At 46.0% G+C, this 25,517-nt stretch overlaps 1 protein-coding gene across 5 annotated transcripts; it reads right to left on the minus strand.

The window, feature by feature from the left end:
- Window positions 1-1,678: 1,678 nt before the first annotated feature.
- LOC119433200 (zinc finger protein 239-like) lies at window positions 1,679-24,417 on the minus strand. Of its 5 annotated transcripts, none has more exons than XR_007464170.1 (3): window positions 11,664-12,047; window positions 6,067-6,193; window positions 1,679-2,597 (listed from the first exon to the last, which is right to left on the minus strand). XR_007464170.1 is itself a non-coding variant. In XM_037700352.2 (3 exons), exons 1-3 carry the CDS (start codon window positions 21,159-21,161, stop codon window positions 2,276-2,278), a joined length of 480 nt encoding a protein of 159 aa, XP_037556280.2. In that variant the 5' UTR covers window positions 21,162-21,829; the 3' UTR covers window positions 1,679-2,275. The 5 variants fall into 5 exon arrangements, 4 of the variants coding, with proteins under 4 accessions (XP_037556280.2, XP_049514137.1, XP_049514138.1 ...); XM_037700352.2 differs by lacking the exon at window positions 11,664-12,047 and adding an exon at window positions 21,131-21,829; XM_049658180.1 differs by lacking the exons at window positions 1,679-2,597; window positions 6,067-6,193; window positions 11,664-12,047 and adding exons at window positions 12,853-14,387; window positions 21,131-21,239; window positions 24,341-24,417.
- Window positions 24,418-25,517: the final 1,100 nt, after the last annotated feature.

Consider the following 25,517-nt stretch of genomic DNA (forward strand, 5'->3'; position numbering starts at 1 on the left):
TTCACCGCAAGACGAAACTTACAGCTAAATGGTGTCCTGCAGCTCACATGTTCAAGGCCCTCCGAGATGATAGTTGCAAGTCTTTTTCCCTTTTGTCGAGAAAAAGAGGGATGATGAATGAGAAGCTAGTGGGAGAGTCAGAAAGGGGCATTGATCCTGTAGGTCTGTGTTGTTGGGGGGGTTTAGTAAAGAGATGGCAACAGATGCGGGGACACTAGAAATAAGCCACATTCTTGCAGGTGATAACTAACACAGTGCAACAGAGCGATACAACAGAGCTTTCCTGTTAATATCAGCCAGAAGACCAGCCACCCGCTTTCTGTAATGTCATCCGTGTCATTGTACCACTGCTTGTTGCAGTCAGTGTATGAGAACTTAATGTCACTTGCACGAATGTTTTCATTGTGATAGTAGCAATTATATGGACACTCCAGATTCCTTTTTTCCATCGGCATCATCACGATGTTCTGTACAAAGTCCAAGGGCGTTAACACCGTCGCTGCGCATTGTATGCTGTATGTGCGAGTGAAAGCGTGCAAGGGGAGCCGATGATCGCGGCTCAGTCTCGCACGCACAAGGGAGGAAAGCGGGAAGGAAGCGCGCCGTCTTCCTTCGGAGGAGGTGGGGCGGCGTTGTACTCCGACAGCAACTGTCTATTCCGTGGCCGCGCGAATACAAGGTATGTTATGTAGATAGTCGTGAATGCAGCAGCATAATGAAGTGATGAAGATAGTCCTTTATTGTGTAAATTTGTAGAGTAGCCCACACTGTTATTGTAGAATAATATCGGGTGCGATTAAAAACTCAAAACATAACCCTTTGAGAACAGTTTCACATCGCTATTTGCCGTAGAAGATATATGCATGTTAGGCAGGCGCAATATGTATGTGTTAGTGTGTCTGGCACATGACAGCGTGCGCAATCACAGGAGTTCTCACTGCCAATGAGGTGTGAATAAGGCCAATTTAGTAGATAATGTTCGAATAATTTATGGCGTGGCCGCGAGATTGAGCTGCACGTGACAGCATCATCGTCTAGGCGCTTTGACGGCTCATACCATTGTGCGTGCTGCATTCTCGCAGCGCAGTTTGCGTTGAAGCGATAGACAGCACGAAGGTCATTTTGCTCGCTGCTGCGTGGCAGTGTCTAGGTGCGCCGACGACTCACCTTCGTGCGTGCTGCGTTCTTGCCGCTCAGTTTGCACTGAAGCGATAGACAGCACGAAGATCACTTCGCTCTCTGCGCTGCTGCCGCGCTTCCTCACGCCAGCGTTTTGACAGCGATTGTCCGCGCTCATCGAGTGTGATGTGTTCATATTTGCCTGTGCCCGCTGACACCATGCTTGCTAATTTAGTTAGTAAGGTAATGTTTGCAAGTTTATACGGCTGATAAAACTACTATCCTTACTTGTATAGCTGTCAATTTGCGATTGCAAACTGCGACTTCTTTATCCACAGGTGAAATTAGCCGTCGGATAAATGCTACTTGCAAGCGGCATTCAGGCACTGCGTTTGATTCAATAAATGAATGAGTGAATGAATGAATGAATGAATGAATGAATGAATGAATGAATGAATAAATAAATAAATAAATAAATAAATAAAAATAAATAAATAAATAAATAATTCACATTTTTTCTATAAATAACCTTTTTTCAGACGAAATGCAAATGCTAAAACTGAAAGGATGTAAAGGTTTATCACACGGAAAGAGCACAGCAATAGCTTGTACGCAATGCAAAACAACTTATTGATAGAAAATGGTGTTCACTGAGGTAACACACGGTGCACCCATTGTTTACTGCTCCAGCCCACTAACAAAGAAACAAAACGTCTTTCGCATCATAAGCACATATCATCGCCCTTTACCCGCAAAGCAACATCAAGCTGGGCTCAGAGGTTTCACATGAACTCGTCTCGCACACAACGGCACGATCACGGCTGGTCTTGACGTCACTGGAATTCTAGTGGTGTTCTGCTGGGCTGGTCACAGCTTTGTTGTCAATTGACTGTGCCATACACGATCGACAGTACAACCTGTGTTGCCTGGCTGGCTGCTGGCGTTGGTCACGGGGTTCACACTGGACAAGTAGCGCCAGAACAAACAAGAACAAAGATTATTCTCGAGCACACTTGGCGCTGTTTGTCCAGTGCAAAAGTCTATCGGTAGTCCAATGTTTCGGTGTCTTGAGGCACGCTTTTGAAGTGAACTTTCATCGGCAGGCAAGAGGCTTGTCCTCCGAATGCCGAAGGCAGCCTCCGACTTCGTGATGAAATCAGCTTTGTCCCTTGTGCTTTCTTCGAAGGTGGCGCTTCAGTGAGCCCTGTTGTGAGAATACCCAGGGACACAGGCGGCACTCGAAGGGCTTGGCTCCCGAATGTGTGAGACTATGAGCCACGAGATTCCCTTTCAGAGAAAATTGCCGGTCGCATACTGTGCACGAAAAAGGCTTTTCACCCGTGTGCGTCGCCAGGTGTCTACGCACGGCCGACCGGTTGCTGAAGGTCTTCTCGCAGATGCCGCACGTCCGGGAACTGATGTCGGACCGCCGCCTGCGTGCATGCTTCGCCCGCCACGCCTCGGACCTGTCGCAGGCCCTACGAGAGATAATGAAAGAATAGGCTATCCATGCGCATTTAAGACCAACTGCAACAAAATCTTGGACTGCGTTAAAGGCCGAGTTTAAGATAGTGTGTCTAGCCTTAGAGCAACCTCGGTCAAAAATTTTACGTTTGAAATATGTGCAGAAGCGTCATAAAAAGCTTGCAAGAACAGCTGCTTTTGACCCTGAAACTAAAAAAAGAATGCCATCATTACCGCTCATTGGAAGTGACACTTGACCTCTTAGAATGCACAGCCCCTCGACATGACCTCCAAGATAGGCGGTGCCCGTGGAACTCTGAAAAATCTTGGAGGCGATGTGCTGGGACTTGCGTCATATCTGCTAACTGCCAGGTGCACGTGTTGTCTGCTTAGGTGCTGCTTAGAGGCTGCTGATATGGAAGTTATACATTTATCGGTCTGCTGCATTGCCAATATTGCTTCAGTGCTACCCACTTATAACCAATTTAGCAAAGTGAAATTTCGGGTCAGTTGGCCTTGCATGAAAGTGTGCACGGTCATTGCCTACAGTTGTGGAGCTTGTGAACACTGCAGACCTGCTGTCCCATCTAAATGTCGCGAAGAATTGGGCGACATTTAGGCGTCCTAAACGTTGACCTTCTTACCTTGATAGCTACTATCCGAAAATGGTGGCGACAATCATGTCAGTGGACCTTATTATCACGCTCCATTGTTTTGCTTTTTTGGTGGCTACCGCTATTCCCCGGGTTATCATTGTTATCGATTTGTCGCTCGGCACAATTATAAGACGGCCCTGTTGTGTTGTCATATTTCTTGTTCACACATCTTCTCAATGTGTTAGTGCACCAAGATGTTGGCCACGATGACGTCAGTGCTTAACGGAGGGCTTTACAAGAACAGGGATCACTGTTTGTTGATGGTTGTTCATGCTACATTAGTACTTTTTATCACACTGAGATAATTATTTCTGTTTAATTTGCTAATTCTCAATTAACTTGACAAATTGACAAGGTGTCAGTGTAAAAGTTGCGGGCGGAGGCTGCCTAGAAATGACCGAAAACAATGTTTAAAGCAACCTAGATCTTATATGGTCCTGTTCTTTTAGTGAAAAAAAAAAAGTCCAGGCAAGAAGAAAAGTACCACAGAAAAGTGTCAATGCATCTGCGCGCCAAGGATTACAGTGGTATCAAATAAGGGCTTAGCTTATCGTACTTGGAACAAGCGACCACGCCCTTTCCTTGACGCGTCAGCAGCTTTTGATGTGCACCTTTGGTCCTCATCCAATGTGAAGCCCCCGCTTTCAACGTGCATAAAATGCGCAGTGTACTAGGTGACAAGGAACCACTGCTATCGCTGGCGCGCAGCCACTTTGCCATGTGGTATCTTTCAAATTTTGCCTGCTTTGCTGTCTTTGTGTATAAAAAAGGACTGCATAAAACCTATAGGTTGCACTAAACACTGTTGTCAGTAATTTTTTGGTATCCTCCACAAGTTTTGCACTGATGCCTCATCGATTACGTAAGTTAAAGGACAGCAAACTGAACTTCATTAAATAATTATTTTTGTAAAAATAGATTAAAAACGACACAATTAGCATGCACAATGCCCATCAACACACTAATCGCCGTTCGCATTTAGACGTGCATGAATTTTTTATTTCTTGGCGACATTTAGCCGTCCCAGCCCAGTTGCGACAGCACAGACATTTAGTTGTGAGAAAACACAGGAACCCCTTTGTGCACTGCATGACAAATGTGGCTTAGGAGATCCGCTTCACTTGTGGAAAAAACTATGTTGGGCAGATTGGAATGTGTTTAAATGACAGTTTGTGTGAACATTATAACTCGCTAGAAGGAACGACTGGCAGCATCTCTGTCTTGGATTGTATCGAATGTGGGTGTTCACCTCTGTTTGATAGGGCTTGTGCAATTGGCAAATGCCACAACAGCAAGCACATCAGGTTTGGGAAGTGTATATTCACAAGAAAGGTTCCACATGTGTTAGCACGCCATCTGTTACACTTCCTGACAAGGAAGGAGATTCTATATCCCTACAATTAGCATCTGTGTGAATTTTTTTGTCATTTACCGCCACCTTCTTTTACCATTATCACCTTTATGTTTGTTTTTGTTGTCTTTTTATTTGTTTACAGGTGTTCTCTGTTAACATTACCTCTTCTTGCTTTTGGTTTTCTTTCTTTCCTTTTTTCTATTTTAAAAATTTTTATTTTTGCTTTGTTCACAAGTGCTTTCAGTTTTCTCACATGATACAGCTTGTGGTAGTTGTCAGCCGTAGCTCTTGCTTCCTTTGGTGCTTGATAACTCACAGCTTTTTTTTTGTCTTTTTTTGACATTGGCTATTTTTGTTGCTTCCGGCCCTTTCCCCTGTAGTATACAGGGTTCATTTTTAAGTTTTACAGAATGTTTAGAAATCGCCTGTGGCAGGAAGCATAATTCTTATCATTCGGCTTGGTTATTCGATGAGGCAGACATTAGTAGCACTAGAAATCGAAACACATATTCAACCAATTAAAAAAATTTGCTAATTAACTTCTTAGTTAACTAATTTACATCTCATTGCAATTTACGAATTGTAGCCGGTGAGCTTGTCAGGCTGTCGATGTGAGCTTGTCACACTCGGAATGAACTTCCAGACTGACACCAGTTTGGAGATATGCGCCATTAAACTCGCCATAAAAATGCACTGTTGTTCCACTTACTTTTTTACCAAAATGCTGTTTTATACATTGAAGCACAAAAGTAACTGGAACGCCCATGTATTTCGTCCCACATTTTCGGAAATAATATCTCGAAACTGGTGTCATCCTGGAAATTCATTTCAAATGGATGCATCTTGCAAACTCGCCAACTACAATTCGGAAATTGCAATATGTGTCGTAAAGTAATTAACTCAGAAGTTCATTAGTCAATTTTTGTTAATCAGTGGAATATGTGTTTTGATTTGTCGTGCTACTAATGTCCGTCTCTTCGAATAAACCAGCTCACCGATAAGAATTGTGCTACCTGCCACAGGCGATTTTTAAAAATTCCGTAAAACTTAAAAATGAACTCCCGGTATATTTCTGTTCCTTTGAATAAAACCACCAGTTGATAGTCAACGCCCATGTTGTCGTCTTCCCTTAGTCCTGTCTTCCTTACCCGCCGTGGTTGCTTAGTGGCTTGGTGTTCGTTTGCTAAGCACAGGGTTGCGGGATCATATCCCGGCCGCGGCGGCCTCATTTCGATGGGGGCGAAATGCCCCACACCCGTGTACTTGGATTTAGGTGCACGTTAAGGAGCCCCAGGTGGTACGAGTTATTCCGGAGTCCCCCACTACGGCGTGCCTCATAATCAGTTGGTGGTTTTGGCACGTAAAACCCCATAATCTAAGTCCTGTCTTCCTTTGCTGTTTGCCCAATATGTTGATGTTAAACGAACTAGCCCAAATCAGTACTCTTGTAAAGTATAGTAAGTAAAGAATCACCCTGTGTCATCGTCCACGGTACCCGAATCGCTGGAACATTGAGCGTGGTCTTCCCCAGGGCCTGCTTGGCCGCCGGTGGTCTTAGTGGTCGCCACCGTGGTACGAGCCTTTTCTTCCCGAGCCATATCTGCACAATTTGAAGAAACAGGACGGGACCACTGGACCAATTAGCGAAAAGACGCACCGGCGATGCATTTCGTGAAGGAGTGATTGGCCCAGCGGGAACACCCTAAAGAGAAACACGAAATCGATTCAGTCTGATGAAGTATTCTTTCAAAACTGTTTTTGCTAATTTCATGGTAAAAACGTTTATTAGACGAGAAGATGAAAGTCAAATTTCAAATTTTTTACTTTCGTCCCTAAACCCCTGTGTCGTTACGCCAGTATGAGGCCACGGCTTTCAACGTATAATTTGGGATTGGGCCGCTCTGGCTCCCCGAAGATCCTTGAAACTTAGTAAGTTCAGTGTTCTTTTTTTCTTTCTTTTTTTGTAGAACACAATGTTGTCCATATTCGCGGATCAAAAAAAAAAAAAAAAGGAGAGAGAGAGAGGGAGGGAGGGAAGCTACGCCCGAGCGGATACCGTCACAATCCATGACGTCATCAGGGAGGGCTAGTGCGGGAACATCCGAGGCGACGCCGCCGCAAATATTTTCTTTTTGCGGTGTCTTTCCTCGTTTACCGAGCCTTCTCGCACTGAAAGGTTGGCCTTTACATGGCCTTTTACGGCATTGCCGAAGAGTAATTAATTTACTAATAGAGCTCGAAGTATTTCTTTCTTAAGCGGAAGGCTTTAGCTCAGGTGCTCGTGTCTAAATACATGTAAAAGGAGAATTCGTTTTTCTCGGCAACCACTGCACCAAATTTGACGAGGTTTGTTGCATTTAAAAGAAACACTTAATATCTGGTGACTGTTTGTTTCGAATTTTAGATTTACTTCGTAAATTTGTATTCAAAATTCGCAAAAATCGCAAATTTTCAGAAAACGAAACTATCAAGTTTACGACTCTTAACTCAGCAATGGAAAATGATATCACAGCTCCGTGCATTGCATCTAATAGTACATCCAAAGCGGACAAAATTGATATATTACACATGAATCTAAATCAATTTTGTAATATGGAAATGCAGCTTTTGCAGAACCCTTGTACACAACCTAACGAATTCACGTAAGATATAAATTGACATATCGAATTTGTCCCCTTTGAATGATCCAATGGATTCCGTTTACAGAACCGCGATTATAGCTTATCTTTATGCAGAGCTATTAATTTCTAAACTTCGTGCTTCTATTTTTTCGAACTTTGGAATGTTTGAAAATTCTTTTTAAAGGTTCAGGCCCTAAATCGAAATTCCGCTTACAACGGTCACTAGAATTTGACTTTCTCTCTCAAATGCAACAAATTTCATTAAAATCGGTCCAGGGGTTATCCCAGAAAAGCGTTTTTGCGTTTTACAGCTAAGGCTCCTTTCCCCAAGCATAGGGTAGCAAACCGCGCATGCCTACGGTTCTCCTCCTTTCGTGTTTTTTTTCTCACCATCACGCAGTGGAACCAAACTGTTGACGCGCGCATAATATATAAAGAGCGATATTTCAATGTGCACTGTTCATGCGCGAAGCGAAACCAAGGGAAGTATTCAGGGGCGGCAGGTCTTACGAGCTGCGCTTCAATTAGACGCGGTCAGTGCTTCGAACTTTCAGCGAGGCAACTAATCTCTCTAGGTCAAGTACCGTTATAGCCAGTAGATACACTATATTTTAGTACACTATAGCCGAAGCGTACACAGATAACCGTTACGGTATGAACTTTTTTCACGGCGCGTCGCCATGTGCGTTGCGTCGAACTGCTTTTCTCCTGTCTGGCTGGTGCGATCCGGCGCTGACGCGCTTGCGTTTCGACGATTGTGTGGCCCTTCAAAGCAAGCGTAGCTAATTCTCAGCGCCCGTCTTGCTTTTTGGGGGTCGTTTAGAGGGGCCCTGCAACGATGTTTTCGGTTCACCATATTTACTGACTCAGCATGTCGTAGAACACTGAGCAAAAAACGAATTCTGAAAATTGAACTTTCTGAATTGCATCTAAAACGGAGCCACACAAACACAACTTACCTGTCACATAATATTTTAAATACAAGCAAAATTAGAGTTACCCTCCACTCAAATTTTTTGCGTCGTTAAGATGCACATTTAACTCTCCGTCGGCGCGCCATGGTTGCCAAGCCTGCTCCGGCTGTTGATGTCGTTACCCATGGCCGCTACGGGCGGTCACCCGTAGAGGCCATGCACACTCCAATTCTTCGAAGCGAAGTTTCTGTGCCTCGTATCTCTTACGAGCTTGCGGTCTCCGCACACTGTCACACGCTCGCGTACGCTCCACACACCTCGAGTTTTCTCTACCCCCAAAATTAGTAAAAGTCCGCCGCCATATTTGCTCACGCGACTGCGCCCGCCATCGAGTGCCTTCTGATCGGCGTTTGCCCGTGTGGTTACAATGACCACGGCGGCCGTAGGCACGCCTCATACAGCCGATATTTCGGCCAGTACGGTGAGCATTGGCTGGGTCGACGACACAAGACTTTGGCTACAGCTGCAGATACAGTGTAAGTATACCTTTCATTTATCCATCCTGTCTGCCCTGCAATCTTCACAGCGTGCAGGCTTACCGGCTGAAGGCGGCTGCCTGATTCGGCAGAATTCGCAACGCCGAGAGTGGCTGTCTGATTGTTTGTTTTTACTCTTTATATTCGAGCATTTACAGCAGTAGATTTGTAGGGCTGTTACGGTTGTACGCCTGTTGTCGTTAACTGTACGTGCAATAACTTTGTTCGGGAATAGACTTGATCTGACAACCGATCGGTTTTGATCAGGGAAGCTGATCAGACAACTTAGAAACGGTTTTCTGATTACTTACACCGCAGATTAAGATTCGCGTACGCATGGACAAGAATGTTGCAAGTGGCCAAGCGATCGATAGCATGCTGCTTGATTCCATGCGCATTAAGGAATACTCACGGTGCCAATTAACCTATTATTCCACGTCTGACTTCGCTATTATGGAAAGTGAAGCTGCTCTAGTGTGTCAGTCGCACTTGCGTGGAAGGACGTAGCGCTCATTTGCATGCTTATCGAAGTTCAGCATTTCGTGATAGTTTGTGCCAACTGTGGCGCTTACGCCGTGAGTTGCTGCAGGCGGTGCTAGACTGGTAGTAATTGCCGGAAACTGGCTATCCAGCGCTGGGGCGGTAAAGCATGTTGTGCTCGTCTTGCCGAAGAGTGTCCACGACGAGCGGTCGTAGACACGGGTACTCATTGTGCATGCAGCTATTGCGGATGAAGCTCGCACATAGTCTCATCCCACACATTCGCGATCCTGCTCCCACAGCACAGCAACGGCCGATGCGTTACCCATTCGACCACGGACTGCCCATTGACACAGGTAGGTGGGAAAACGATTAATTACAAACATACGTAGTCCCCGGAAAGTGCTTGAGGTACCCTAAGAATTCTAACGCACTAAAATCAGTTTCGTTCACAACTGGCAGATGGCGAAGGTATCTGCAGCAGCCCAGAAGGCTAAATGTTATGGGTGTCAGCGGCTGATTAGTGCGCAAAGGCCTTGCCACCAGGTTGATGGTTTCACGTGCTTCGCGGGGCCCCAGATACCAGTCCTCGACTAAATTCAAGAGGACGTCCTCTATGCGTTTTCAAAACGAAACTGAAGGCATTTAATGAAGACACTTGAAAACTGTGCTGCTGTTCCCTTGTCGTTGTCGCTTCTGAATTGTATGCTGACCAGCAGAGAATTTTTGTTTTTCTCCGCTTTATGTGCTCTAAAAAAATCACCGACGATTACGATACTTCCTAATGAGAAATTTGAGCGCAGCTCTGTACGTGTTTTCATTTCGCGATAAGGCGCGGACAATGTCTCGTGCGGCACGTTGTAAACAGAGCGAAGTGTGGCGCGACTGCCTCGCCAATCGAGAGATCGCGAGAGGCAGCGCGTGGGTGACGCGTGGGCGCGGTTCACATCAGCCGCCGCATACGGACCTCTGCTCATGCAGCGCTTTGTTTCCATATATGCTAGTGGCGGACGCGCTCGCCGCATGCCTCATCGTTGGCGTCATCGCTGAACAAACGACGTGCGCTACTCTGGCGCCATCTCGTAGCTACCGTCGCCGCAGAGACCGTCTTGCGCGGCACGCTTTTCTTCTCACGCTTTCGCCGTACCCTCCTCCTCCGCTTTCCTCGTCGCGCTCGCTTCGCTATCGCCGTCTTTCATCCCGCGCTACGCTCCGCGTTCGCTTTTTCATCCTGCGCTGTGCTCGTTCGCTCGGTTACGAAGTACGACACCCGCCGTAGGAACGGGTGCCAAAAGCTGCGCTCTAAAAAGTCAAGGGCACATTGGAATCGCTGCGTTGATGAACGCGAAAGCATTGTGACGGCATCGTTCGCGTATTCGCGTGGACGTCTAAAAGAGCCGGGCGCAGCTACTGACTGAGAAGTTGAAGGTTCGGCCATCGGAGCACACGACAGAGCTCGCCGAAATCGCCGCACAGCGCCGCGACGCGCGGCACTATACAGGGTGTTTCATTTTAGCTGCACCACATTTTAAAAAATTGTCTGTGGCAGATAGCACACTTGTAATCCTTGATCTAAACTACTCGATGAGGCGGCCATTACTTCCACGAGAAATCAAAACGCCTGATTGAATAATAACATAATTACGCTAATTAACGTTCTAATTATTTTATGATACATCTTTCAATCTACGAATTATAGCCGCTGAGTTCGCAAGGCGTATCCACTTGGAACGAATTCTCGGGACTGAACCAGTTTCGAGATATTAACTTTCAAAGTGTCCGACGAAATGCATTGGTGTTCCAGTTACATTTTTGTGCTTCAGTGCATAAAACAGCGTTTCCCTCATATTCATGTATTCGAGACCTTCTTGCACGCTTAGAAAAACACATTTATGTAGCGCGTGTTGAGCAACAGAAATCTGTATTTTGTTCCCGGCTCTTTCGTCCCTGTTTGGGAAACCACATGACCGCTACCTCTGGTTTCGGTGACGTGAACCGTCTACTGTGGTACGTCCGAAACCGCGCCACACGTGGTGTGCATTTCGAACCGGTCGTATTAAAGATAGCATAAAAAAATATAGTGGTACACGAGGTTTTCGTGTCAGCAATCCTTTAACACCATTCAGTGTTAAAGCCTTCTGCGCAGGTCCGTTATTCTAAATAATTGTTACATAATTACTTACTACAGCTCGAACAATGAAGACGAAGAGGGGAGGCCAAACTACAGGACCAACGTGCTCTGTCGTTGTTGTTCCTGTGCACAAGTGGCACATACCCGCCGTGGGGGATCGCTTAATTGTATATTATATTGTAAATCAATACCGGCTATCCCGATTCGCCGTTGTCCTTAATAATTGTAGTAATGCTTTCGTCTACCCTCTCGTCTGCGTCGACTGGCCAGGTCGGCGAGGTTAGCACCAGTCAGAACAAAAACCAAACGTTGCCGACGTTAATACCATCCAAAGCTTGATATCCGTCGTGCTTCTCACAGCCCTGAAATCGTGGCTCCGCCTGCTTACCGGCGTGGTGAGCACGACTGCTTCCCGCGATGTCTCCGACCAGAAGAGCTTCCCCGAACGAACCACGTTGGCGACGGCGCGATTGGCTGGTTGATCACACGCGATATGGCGCAACCCACTACGGGACCACGAATCGTGCGGTAGTACAAACAAAACTAGAAAAATAAATTTAATAAAGAAAAACTTAGTTCTCTGAACTCTTTTGAGAATTAAAAAGCATGCATAAGGAAGAGATGCTATGAATATTATTATGATTATTAAAAAAAGTAACAAGAAGATTAGCTTGGCGGGATCTTTGAATCGCTTAATTATAAGTCTAAATAGAGCATCGCATACGTTCCTGTCGCAGAAACCTGGTGCCGACGCCCAAGGAAGCATATGACAATGGCCCTTAATTACGTGGTACGTACCAGACTTGTACACGTTACAGAAAACAATGTAACCGATTACAATTACTTCTTTAAAAGATTACAGTTGCCAATTACTGCCGAAAAAAAGTGAGTGATTACTAAAAGGTAATCCATTACTTTAACGTTACTTTTATCCCTACTTTATTAAGATTGCACAAATCCAGTAAACAGAACTATCTCGCCTTGCTTGTTCGGTGCGTCCTCTGCAGCCTTTCACACGTTGCTTCAGTAAGTATTGCATTTCAAAAATTATTTCGGTAGTCTTGCCTCTTAAGAAGAAATCTGGACCTACTACCAGCATGCTTTGCGGCAGTGGTAGCGTAGTTGAAGCTTTTTAAGTCGGTCGTCTTTCGCAAAGCAATATAGGTGGACTGTTAAGCTGTCACTCGTAGCAATGGTCACGCTAATTACTACTCCACGTTAAGGCAGCGACACTTGTAACTAACCGGGCACACACACTCGGGAACCACTGCGTTGTTAGGTTAAGCTACTTGCGCTTAACCCATTGGCCAGAGCTTCGTCTGTTGTGACACAGTTGGACAACTATCCCGACAGAATATGTTTCACTGTGTTTCTTGCAATGGTGTTTCCGCAGCCACAGCTCTTAAGAGCGCATCCGTTATTTCCTCTCGTCCCATTCACTTGTGTGGACACAAACCCGTGTAATGCCTCCCTCCTAGTATCGCTGTTCGTAAACATATGTGCACACAGTTCTCAAAGGTTCAGGAACAAAGGTATTGTCAAGAAACAAGCAGAATCATGCAAGTAGTCAGTAAAAGGTAAACAACAAAGAGCTAATTTATAAAAAAAAATTTACCGCTGTCCAAAGGCGAAACTTGGCTTACAAACCTTTATTTAGCGCCGAAACAACATGGAACCAGAGTATGAAGGAAACGTTAAAGCAAGTACATCGAACATTGTCTTGAAGGAAAGCTCACAAAAATATTCTGCCAGAATTTTCCGAAAAAAAAAAAAGTTGTGCATAAATGTCAAGTACACAGCTACGTCAGGCGTGTACTCTCATCCGGGCCATCTCAAGAGGATACCACTTCATTCCGAGGACTAATGCAGAAACATCGATATCAAACCATGCCACAGGCTCAACGCGAAATGGATGGGGTTCTGATGGGCGAGTTCTGGCTCTTGTCACACTGTAGCGCACTTGTGGCTGGCTGCGGAGGCGCACCTTCAAGCTAAGTGCTCGACGAGGGAGCCTCATTGTTGGGCCACGTCCTTTACGCGGGTCGCATTAACACAGTGTTCGAGCACGTGCCCTACAGCGGCTGCCTGCGGAGGAAATCTTTTATGGAACATGTATCGCTAATGTGACCATTCGGCCGTATCTGTCAGAATGTGAGCTGTGAGGTGGTCCTTCCGTGAGAATCCGGCTGAAGCCCGGTGCAACTGTTACGGCTTCTCTGTGTGCGTGCGGGCGTGAGTCATGAGGCTGGTCTTCTGAGTGAACCTCTTGTACCACAGGGGGCAGCGGCAGGGCTTCTCTCCCGTGTGAGTCCCCTTGTGGTAGGTGAGGTGATGCGGCATTCTGAAGCTCCGCCCGCACGCAATGCACCGGTGCGGTCTCTCACCGGTGTGCGTTAAGACGTGACGGTTAAGAGAGCCTTTCTCGGCAAACGCCGAGGGACACGTCGTGCACTTGTACGGTTTCTCGCCTGTGTGCATCCGAGTGTGTCTCGTGAGGTCCTCTCTGGAACCGAAACTTTGGCCGCACGCGTCGCACCGGTACGGCTTTTCTCCCGTATGCGTGCGAATGTGGTTATTGAGATACTTATTCCGAGAGAAACCCTTGTCGCACACGGGGCAGCGGTGGGGTTTTTCTCCCGTGTGAGTCCGCTTGTGGTAGGTGAGGTGGTGCGCCATCCTGAAGCTCTGCCCACACGTGTTGCAGTGGTGCGGTCTCTGACCGGTGTGCATCAAGATGTGACAGTCGAGAGAGCCTTTCCTGGAGAACGCCGAGGGACACACTGGGCACTTGTACGGTCTCTCGCCTGTGTGCGTGCGAGCGTGCCTGGAGAGGTCAGTTACGCAAGCGAACCTTCGACCGCATTCGTCACACTGGTGTGGCCTTTCTCCCGTGTGAAGGCGGCGGTGGTGGTTGAGATACTTCTGCCGGGCGAATCTTTTGCCGCACTTGGGAGGGCAATGCGGCTTCTCGTTCGAGTGCGTGGGCATGTGGTTGCGCATTGCACTTCGGGTTTTGAAGTTTCTGGAGCAAAGGTTGCATTGCCAGGATCTCTCGCGGCCGTGCTTGCTATTGCGTAGCTCTTCTCCGGGATTCCCGTTCCAGCTAGCTGCCCTGCAAGTTGAGAACAAGTAGTGCTGATTCCGGCAACATGAATATAGAGCCAAAAGAAGGGTTAGAAATGAAGTTACAGCTATCAGATTTCTTTTTTTACCGCTTCTCTCGCGTCAGCACTTGCATCACTGGGATCTTTGTCTAGCACTCCTTGGCATTATAGCGGTCAGGGGATTTACTAAATGCTCTTCGTGTGTTCAAGCACACAATGGCTACGTTAGAGGTTGTGTACACTCGCCGCTTATTTTTATCGCTGCTAACTTCCGGCAGCTTTCGTAGTCAGCATGGCAACAGGGTGGCATTTGGAGATCCTGACGGCAGCAGCATTGTGCCAACCAAGGAAAAGCACACAGAATCATCATCATCGTCAGCCTATTTTTTGTCCACTGCAGGACCGGTAGAATGCAATGTTTGTACACTTTTCTTTTCAACGACAGTGGTAAGCTCCCAGTCAGGATTTGGTAATGCCTGCCGTATGCACTCCAACCCAATTTTATTCTTCTGTAAATTTCTTTCTCGTGATCACGGTCCCCTGTGAGTAATTGACCTAGATAAACGTTCTCCTTTACAGGCTCTAGAGGCTGACTGGCGATCCTGAATTCTTGTTCTCTTGCCAGGCTATTGAACATTATATTTGTCTTCTGCATATTCATCTTCAACCCAATTCTTACACTTTCTCGATTAAGGTCCTCAATCATTTGTTGTAATTCGTCTCCATTGTTGCTGAATAGGACAATGTCATCTGCAAACCGAAGGTTGCTGAGATATTCGCCGTTGATTCTCACTCCTAAGCCTTCCCAGTCTAACAGCTTGAATACTTCTAAGCATGCAGTGAAATGCATGAGAGTGATTGTGTCTCCTTGTCCGACGCCTTTCTTGATAGGTAATTTTCTACTTTTCTTGTTAGAAAAGCAATGTAGCTGTGTAATCTTTGTAGATATTTCCCAATATATTCATGGATGCCTACTGTACTCCTTCATTACGCAATGCCTCTATGTCTACTGATACCTCTACTGAATCAAATGTCTTTTCATAATCTATGAAAGCCATATAGAGAGGTTTACTGTACTCCAGATTTCTCGATTACCTGATTGATGACGTGGATGTGATCCAATGTCGAATATCCTTTCCTGAAGCCAGCCTGTTGGATGATTGAAGTGTCACCCTGATTCTATTAGAAATTATCTTGGTGAATAATTTATACAAAAATGAAAGCAAGCTCATGGGCCTATAATTTTTCAATTCTCTACCGTCTCTTTTCTTATGGATTAGTATAATGTTACTATTCTTCCAGTTCTCTGGCACACGAAGTCGTGAGGCATTGTGTATAAAGGGCCGGAAGCTTTTCAAGCATGATATTTTCTCCATCTTTGATTAAGTCGACTGTTATTCCATTTGATCCAGCCGCTTTCCCCCGGGTCATGTCTTGCATGGCCCTTCTAAATTCATCGCTAGTTATAGAACAGCCTCTGTATCCTGTTCATCACTCCTTCGAATGAAAGTAGCTTGGCTGCTCTGGGTACTGCACAGGTCAGTATAGAATTCTTCCAATGCTTTTACTTTGTCATAGAAATTGATGTTGATATTACCCTGCGTATATTTCAGTGCATATATCTTGCCTTGTCCTATGCCAAGTTTTCTTCTCAGTGATTTCATGCTGCGTTCATTTTTTACGGTTTTCCCAATCTTTTCCGCGTTATAATTTCGAATATCCCGTACTTTCTTCGTGTTGATCAGTTTTGACAGTTCAGCTAATTCTATCTGATCTCTCGAGTTTGACACTTTCGTGTTTTGTCGTTTCTTTATTAGGTCCTTTGTTACTTGGGAGAGCTTTTCTACTGGTTGCCTTGGTGCCTTACCTCCCACTTCAATTGCTGCTTCTGAGATCAGCCTAGTTGCGGTTTCATTCATTACCGCTATGTTGCCTTCCTCTTCCCGTTCTAAAGCTGCATATTTGTTTGCGAGCACCAGCCCGAATTGGTCTACCTTTACCCTTACTGCGTCTAGGTTGGCCTGTTTCTTCTTCACTAATTTTATTCTTTCTCTCTTCAAATTGAGAGAAGTCCTAGACCTCACTAACCTATGGTCACTGCACTTTACCCTACCTAACATTTCTACATCCTGCACTATGCTGGGATCGGCAGAGAGTGTGAAATCTATTTCATTCCTTGTTTCTCCATTAGGGAATTTCCAGGTCCACTTCCTGTTGCTGCGCTTCCTGAAGAAGGTATTTATTATTCGGAGCCTATTCCTTTCCGCGAATTCTACCAACACCCCACCTCTAGTGTTCCTAGATTCGATGCCGTAGTTGCCAATTGCTTGCTCACCAGCCTGATTTTTTCCTACTTTTGCATTGAAGTTTCCCATGACTACAGTATACTGAGTTTTCACCTTTCTGATGATTCAACATCTTCATAAACATTTATTCTGTACCTCCTATGCAGCATTATTACAACGACTGCTACCCTCTCATTATTGCTGTAGAATTCATCAATGCTGCCCGTATGTCATTATGGATTAGAAATCCTACCCCGTGTTCTCTCTTATCTGGAAGACCTCTGTAGCAGAGGACGTGGCCGTTAGTCAGCAATGTATAAGCCTCGCCAGTTCTTCTAACCTGGCTAAGGCTAATAATGTCGCAGGCAATGCCTGATAATTCTGCAAATAGCCCCGATAAGCTAGTCTCACTCGCGAGGGTGCGCGAGTTGAACGTTGCCAGGTTCAGTTTCCAGTGGCGGGCCTGTCCGGACCCAGAGATTCTTAGCACCCTCTGCCGCGTTGCAGGTCTGACCGCCGCCTTGGTCAGGTGCTCCGCAGTCGCTTAGGGCTGAGGGCCATGGGTTAATTGCAGTGGTCATGAGGGAGGTAGTGGCCGAATACTGCACCGGGGAGCCCGATTCCTGTTCTGGTTAGGGAGTGCCTTTGTTAAAGCTTAGTGTGCCTTCCTAATTTGGCTAGCCTGGACTAGTATAACCCCACTGGCTCTCGGTAAATTTTTTTCGCCGGTATCAGGCGCCACTCCAAGCCTAAAAATGTGGACTGAAGGAGGATTCAAACCTACGACCTTCATATATTATTAGAAGCCCGGTGTACGTACCTCTGCTTGAAATGAACACGAAGTGAACATAACTCTCATCGTAGCCGTCAATAATATGCAGTAGAAAAGAAAACTGTATTTGAGCTGTACATTAGCTTCTGGAAAAGTTTTTCCTAATCATATGGAACTACCTGGAAAATACCTACCTAGGAAAATAGTCCGGTGTGTTGTAAAGAAATTACAGCTACAGCTCTTTGAACACTCTTTGACTTGCTCTTAAAAATAATTACAGAATTATCCCCAAATAGCAATACGTAGTAGGTGAAAGGTTAAAAGGCTGGCGCATTCCACATTTCTAACTTAGGGCACCAACACGTGATCCACACCTATAAGTACCTAATGAATTTCTAAAAACGTACGCATAATTGGTAACGAGACACCCATGCATCATCTGGACGTTAATCCTTACCGATATGTTCCTACATATTAGAAAAGAAGAAATTTTGTTTACGATCCCAAATATGGAAGTGAATCAACAGTTGGTACATTCGACGCGCACCTCGAACAAGCACTGCGAGTAAAAATGGCTTGAGGGCACCTTCCACAAACGTAACACTGTCTACCTTGAGCATAAGTGCTTGCTTCCACAATTGCAAGAATGTCACAAATGACTGTCCACAGGTACCTAATTGAATTAATAAGGAAGATCCATACAGGTTCGTCATAAAGAACGCTTCAATGAAAAAGGCGTTCCAACCAAAGTCGATGCGACAGAAAACAAGGTCGGCGTACATGATAAATGTGTTTATATTTACTAATAATGATGATGCAGTGTTACATAATTGGATCGCATTTTTGCATTGCTTCCATGATGTTCTTCGTTCCATTGGGAAATCTTATATTTATTCCGTACCTTCGATTTCTTTTATTCATGTCGAATTTTTTCATTCGGTGTTCTTTTTTTTAAGCGCATGTATACGTCGACGTTGTCTTCTTTCGCGTAGACTTTGGTCGACGTGCCTTTTTTTGAACAAGATGCCAGGTGGGCCGATCCCGGAAATAGTGGAGTTTATGGTCCAATGTGGCTAACTTTCGACTATATTGGAGGCAATTACGCCCGCACCGTTAAGTTTACCTACTTGGCGGCAATTTCTCTACTTTTGCCTCATTGAGATCTATAAGCTGGCACTTTCTTCAGGGTCATAGGACATTCGAATGTAACGAAATTGTCCCTTTTGTTAAGAGGTTACATACAAACCCCGATCCCATATACGCTAAACCCGTATGATGTCACCACAGGAGACCTTGTCTTCAAAAATGGTAATCCTAGGCTAGGGAAAGGTCATGTTTTATTAACAATGAAGGTTTCCTTCCATAAACCCTATGGAAAGTTTATTTTGCGGCTTTGTGCTGTGTTCAAGCGACTCAATAGTATGCCTCTGTACACATTGTACTTCATTACTTATAAGTGGGAGAAAAAGTGTAGTGTGGGAAAACGTTGTCAGATTTGCAGTAGGAACTTAGCTATTTGCTTTAGGTAGTTCACTGCACTAAACGAGCTAGTATAGATCTGCGCTACCGTGATGTTAAAGTGCTGATGGCTCAAGTGGCAGTGTGTATTGCTTGCAATGCAAGCACCAACGGTTCGGGCATTTTTCGTGCTGCAGGTGGAAGCACAAAGAATTGCAGGGTGAGAAAGGCTGACGAAGGCGTCGTGTCCTTCTTGCAAAAGAGCCACCACGTCCGTGTAGCTGGCGCAGTTACTCAGGGTTGGTGGTCTCACTACCAGAAGCTGGCTGGCCATGTCAGTAAAGCTTTGTAGCTTCGTTTCTAGTGCGACGGATGCACATAATCACGGAGCAGTCACCTTGCGCCCTGGGCTGTGGAGTCCTTTCATAAATGTGGACATAAGTGAAGCTGCATTTTGGTGATCCCTTATTAATCTAGCTTGTTGACGCTGTGCTACCAGCTCTGGTACGGTGTTGAGTTGAGCGTGTTGTTGCAGAATTGGAATTGTTGCGAAATGATGGAGCTCTGTGACTGCTCTAGTGGCACCTCTGTCAATCACCTTTAGTGAACACGTTGCAAAGATATTTATGGCTGAGGATGTGAGAGAAGCATGACATGACACAGTGGCGCACCGACGGGGGGGGGGGGGGTGTAACCCCCCCCCCCCCCCGCCCCTGAGGCCGACTTACCCCACCTCCCTTTGTTTAACCTCCTTTCTTTCCTTGCGCATTTGAGTACTGCAACTAAGACGTAAGACGCGCAATCGTCTGCACACTCGCAAAAAGCGAATTTTTTGACAATTTCCCGTGCAGCAATTGAAATTAGTGCTGTTTAGATGGTATTGGCAAACTGTCAACCCACCCCTGGCAGAGATCCTGGGTGCGCTACTGACATGACCAGATCCATAAATGTCCCAGACATACGGTTCAGCACAGATATGCCGGGATAGTTGGCTCATAAAATGATTGATAAAGTAAAAGAATGTCCAAGAAATGCGCAGACATGACAGAGGAGAAAAGCGATGCTGTCGTCTCTCTAGAGGTCAGGAAGAGCTGAGAACTGCACCACTTTCGAGATAACTCGTACAAAATTGTTGCAACATTCACTGTCATTCTGTTAAGGATTATTGAAAAGAGCCTCCCTTGTACAATATGGGTCAAAACTAAATGGAATAAAGATATATCGTGACACTTTTACAGGAAGGATATTTCAAACCAGTGCTAGGCCACAGCATTCCAACTCCAACGGAATAAATGTGCCGTAAGCGCTGACTGGCTTCAGCTGCATTATTAAAAGTGTGCAACGAAGAGAAATTAGTTAAACAAGTTGATTAGGAAGGCATGTCAACTATACGCGAACACTTCATTTTGACGCCTTTTTGATTGTCCGTCGTGCAAAAGGCGGCCTCAAATCGTCTAATTTGACGAGACGAAAGTGGCCAAATATCCAGACCGCATGAATACCACATCGATTTGAAGTCACCAAAGAAGAAAATTGCTTAAAAATTCTGCATAGCTTAAGAAACAACCAGCTGGATCAAAATGACGTCTTTTTTAGGCCTATTAATGCCTATATATGCCGACATAAATGTGACACAGAATTTAGTTCAAAGGTCTGAGCAAATTTTATTTCTCTCGAGCGGTGACGGCGGTCATCCCGAAGAAAGGCACACGGCGCGCACACTTTTATTTTGATCGGCGGTCTTCATTCGCGTGGAAGACTACCGCCACCTCGGGGAGCCGGAGGAAACTAGACACGCACGACGAGACCGCCACGCCGGGAGAGCGGAAAGAAACTAGGCACGCAAGCGCTTGGAACGACGACAAAGGGTGGGCGGTGGGAGCGTACACATGGCCGACGCGGTCGTACAGCGGCAAATCGTTGAGAAACCCTTATTATCTACCCGAGAGTCTGCTGATTTTGAAAAAGGTGCCCATTGATAACTAATCTACTGAAAACGCATATCCAAGTGATGAGACGTATAAGCTTTTGCACAGAATGAAGCGATTTTGCATCAAATTCGGGAGCTTAGTTTTTGCACACACAGATCTGTTGACGGACACGAAAAAATGCATAGAATCCTAGCTATAGAGAGCTTCGCTGAAAAAAAAATAATTACCGTGGTCGTGTCAATGCATCAGTGGCTGCTAAATTCAGAGAGTCGCTGGGTTTGGCACTATTGCAAGTCATAGCTCACCCGGCGTCGCCATCCATGATTGGAAGCTCATCTGTCGAAGTAGCCACGCTGTTCGCACCAGGTTCTGACTCGTCACAGCTCGGATTCATGGTGGCCACAACTGGATGACCTGAAGAAACAACACGGGTAATCAGGCCCAACAGCGCAGCAATAACCATTCACAGCACACGCTACGAAGGATGAGTGACCCAACAAGGATAACATTAGCGCAAGCAGACAAGGACAAAATGGAGACCTAGACGCCATGATGCGCGTCGTAGTGTCTACGTCTCTCTTTTGTTCTTGTCTGCTTGCGCTGCAGTGTTATCCAAATTCGCATACCAGCACGCGCAACACACAGCAGTGACCCAAGTATGTGCACTCGGTAGCCGACGCGCTGCGCAAAGCGCCGCGTCTCAATTGGCTGCAACCGCGTTCGCCTCTGCGTCGGGCTTCAGTTATCTGTGATACGTTCATTGTGGGGTCCCTCGTACACAGTGGGGGTCAACGCTAATGCACTACCAAGTTATTTTGTCCAAATGAGACAAAGTGATGAACAGTCGGTAGAACAAGGAACGTCGCTGGAGCCAATGGTTCGGCAAAGGGCCTTAGCTTCGCCAGGACTGTCGGGACGTTGGCTCGAGCCTTGACTCGAGCTACCAGCTGTTCAGCACTTCAAAGTATTTCGCGACGTCAATTTAGAGCAAGGATATTTCAAACCAGTGCTAGGGTGCAGCATACCAACGAAATAAATGTGCCGTAAGGACTGACCGTTTGACTGTCGCCGACACTCGGCGAAACGAACGCCCGTGCAGACAATGCCAGAAAGTAACCACGCACGCCTTGTCTTCGATCTGTCAGAGCACGTGCACCACTTTCCGGCGCGTGCCTCCTCTACGTGCCTCGTGCAAGTTCTCTTTGCATCCAAGTAAAATGTGCCTATCCGACACCCGCAGCTTTCAAGTCGCTGCAGTTTCCTACAAAACTTATAACCCGGCGACAACTTTCTTTCATAACAAATAAAGAGCTTGCTTAAGAAAATGATTTCCGTTTCTTGCTCTTCCTGGTTTTCTGGCTTTCCGGTGTCCATGTCTGATTTTTCTGGTCCTGTAAACCAAGCAGTAAACCGCGTGCTAAACGACTGCACTGCTTGGCGGAGTAACACAAGAGCAGAAGAGCTCCGCTCGTGCTAGCGCGTGCACGCAGTTTTGGCTGTGCTGCCACAGAAAGTTGTCGTCGGGCTTAGGGTAACTCTACGCAGTACATACCACGGTGCTTTCTTAGCTATATAGGTTTTAAAGAATTGCGATCGACGCGGAGGTCGCCGTGCAACCGACGGGGCGAACGCTCGTCGCAGAAAATCCGGTGTCGGCGTCGGCGGAGTTTTCCGTGAGCGACAATTTCCGTATATATTTACATTCTTGAAAAACTTATTCCTCGGAATTTTGAGAATGACAGCCCACAAACAAATGTCACGAAACAAAACACCGACAGCGCATGCCTTTTATGTTAAATCTTAATTCCCAGACTGAAATACAAAAAGTGCGAAAAAAATCACACAAACCTGAAAATGATGCATTTTGCTTTTGGCGTGGCTGTGCACTACCTCCGTTATCTGCCGACGCAAGAGGCCGCGTTTCTACCAGAAAGCTTGCCTTCGTGCATAGCGTTCGCCGCCAGCATTTCCCGGTAAACATTACGGTTACATAAACTGCAGCTGCCGGGAAGCGTGAGAAACAGTCAGGGATATTTGAATGCTATCGCGTTCCACTCTTAAAGGCGAAGCTTAAGCGTCCTTAAGCTTAAGTTTTTCCACGGCCGCTCGATCGATGAAAAGGTGCGCCTTTTCATCGATCGCAACGCCGAAGCGGCAAGGCGGCGTCGCGCTGCAGAAACGCCAGAGCGACGCGCTTGTTATATGTTCGGAAGCGCCGAAAGTTGTAATGCGTTTGGGCACGTAGACGGCCGAAGAACGCACGCAGTCTTTACAACACAGTAAACGAATCATTGCGTATACTTCACAGGATGTATCTGCGCATACCGGACTGTGACTCAAGCGGTACTTGAGCCGGTGACACGCTTGGTACTCTCGCGTGGATGACATATAATAATATTTTTACAGCGGAACTGTTCAAACCTGGCTATAATCATTCCGTCGTCCGCAGCTTCACCGAGCTGGGGGAGAGAGAGAGCTGAGAGAGATAGAGAGTGAAATAAGCAGAGTAAAAAAAAAAAAAAAAAAATAGCATTGCGCAGAATAGCGGATGCGAGGTGGAGAGGAGTGAGGCAGTGGTGGTTGTGGGACGCGTAGGGCTGCTGCCGACGCCGACCGCGTTCGCGCCGAACGCGCCCGGTGTCCGTGACGGCAGCCGATGCCTCTGGCGGCGGCTCGGCAGGTTTCGACACTCGTCGCTTCTGAAAGACTGAAGCGAGAGATTACTAATCTTAGCATTCTCAATCTGCACTGGCACGTCAAAAAGTTATGCGCGGCTCTGCTATCGCAAACACCAGAGACCAGCGGAGCTGGGGAAATCCCAGTAAAGTATTGGCAAACTACACACTAGTCTAACTTTTGCTGGGCTTCCCCATCTCCGCTGGTCGCTGGTGTTTGCGATAGCAGAGCCGCGCATAACTTTTTTTTTTCGCTTTCAAGTACCGACTACGCCGTAATAACCAACGTGGCACAGCGTCCACGGTACACTGGTCTAGTTGGTCGAGTGGTCACGGCTTGGGCTTTTCTTGGGCCACTTTCGATCGCGATCGAGCCCGATCCGGATTGAAATTCTGTTCGTGCACATTCTCGCCAAAACGCCTTGTAAAGCATCTACTAGTGCTAAAGGGCTTCTACACACTTCCCCAGTTTGAACGCACAGCGATAGAGTAAGCGGAAAGGTAAACACACGCGGCGCAAACTCAAACAAATTATACCGGCGTCACAGGCGAGAGCTTTCGATCGCGATTGACTCCTTCGCGCAAGCTCACAGAAGGGTGAATACCGGTGATCACACGGGCGCTTTTGATCCCGATCGGGCTCGATCGCGATCGAAAGAGCCCGTGTGACTCAGTTATTATTTTCCGCTAGCACGATGTGCGTGAAATTGTCACGGTGCACACCTATACCTCAAAGGCAAGTATTGGCAACAAAGGTAGCATCAAATTTAAGACTAATGAACGCTATTTCACAGCAATCTTACGAAGAGTGCGCGCTCGCGACAATTTCGTGGCGTTTACCTTTTCGAAGTACAACCGATGTCTTCTAACGCGCTTGTCCCTTCGAACAGCAGACTAGACGCTTTGATCACTCCTCATACTAACGCGTACAACGCGGGTACAAACGCTGCAACGCTGAGGAAAGTAGAGCGCGGCTTCGCGCAGTGCCCACATCCGCGAGCAAGAAGTAGTGCGTCATATATCAGTGGGAAATGTTAATGAAACGGTAGATTTCAAAATAAGAGGAAGCTTTAGCTCGGCCCCAACTCCGACGCCCGCCTATTCAAATACACGTGAAACGCAGAAATGCTTTTTCTGACATAACCGGCCCTGGGCCGAGTTTAATGAAATTTGAGGTATTTGAGAGAAAAAGTTGAATTCTAGCGACTGTTGGGGAGCGTTATATTTTTGGTTTAAGCGCGAAAGAACACGGAGAATATGTTACCGTACGAACTCGCCCAACTGTCCATCATCTTGCTGCGTTATATTGATTACGTGCTGTAAAATAATTTACACCCCTAAAATTGAAAAAGGGTGTAAATGTGTCTATAACTCACACCCTTAGGGTGTGATTTATATAATTAACACCCTAAGGGTGTGAGTTATAGACACATTTACACCCTTTTTTACATTTAGGGGTGCAAATTATTTTACAGTGCGGTCTGAATTTTTTACAAGATTGCCGAAAATTGGTAAGATTGAAAAAAAAAAATACAAGCACGGAGTTTACAAACCCGTAACTGAGCACCAAGAACATATATCGCAGTTCTGTAAATTGAATCCCTCAAAACATCCAAAGTGGACAAACTTGATATGTTAATTCATATCTTACGTGAATTTGATAGAATGTTTACGAAGGTTTTACAAAAGTGCTATTCCCATAATAGTGGTGGGCTTGAGAGCCATGCTTAGTACACCAGATTTGTCCGCTTTAGATGTACTATTGAATGCAATTTACAGAATGGCGCTATCCTTTTTCAATTGCTGGCTTACAGATGTAAACTTGATAGTTTCGTTTTCTGAAAATTGCGATTTTCAATATTTTTATTAAAAGAATTAATCGACGATTACGATACTCCCTAATGCGAAATTTGAGCGCGAATGTGTACGTGCTGTCAATTCGTGATATATTGGCATCGCGCCGATCACCGCACCGACTGGCAGAGCCGCGGCGCATATATATATATATATATATATA

The sequence above is a fragment of the Dermacentor silvarum genome, chromosome 11 (assembly GCF_013339745.2).
Source record: "Dermacentor silvarum isolate Dsil-2018 chromosome 11, BIME_Dsil_1.4, whole genome shotgun sequence".
Lineage (NCBI taxonomy): Eukaryota > Metazoa > Arthropoda > Arachnida > Ixodida > Ixodidae > Dermacentor > Dermacentor silvarum.

What these genes read in the sequence shown, in the direction of transcription:
- LOC119433200 (XM_037700062.2), bottom strand. Translation starts at nt 21,288, where the DNA reads ATGGTTATTGCTGCGCTGTTGGGCCTGATTACCCGTGTTGTTTCTTCA. An exon ending in ATCATGGATGGCGACGCCGG is followed by an intron (nt 14,388 to 21,130) that starts GTGAGCTATGAC and finishes CTCAACTTGCAG; the next exon opens with GGCAGCTAGCTGGAACGGGA.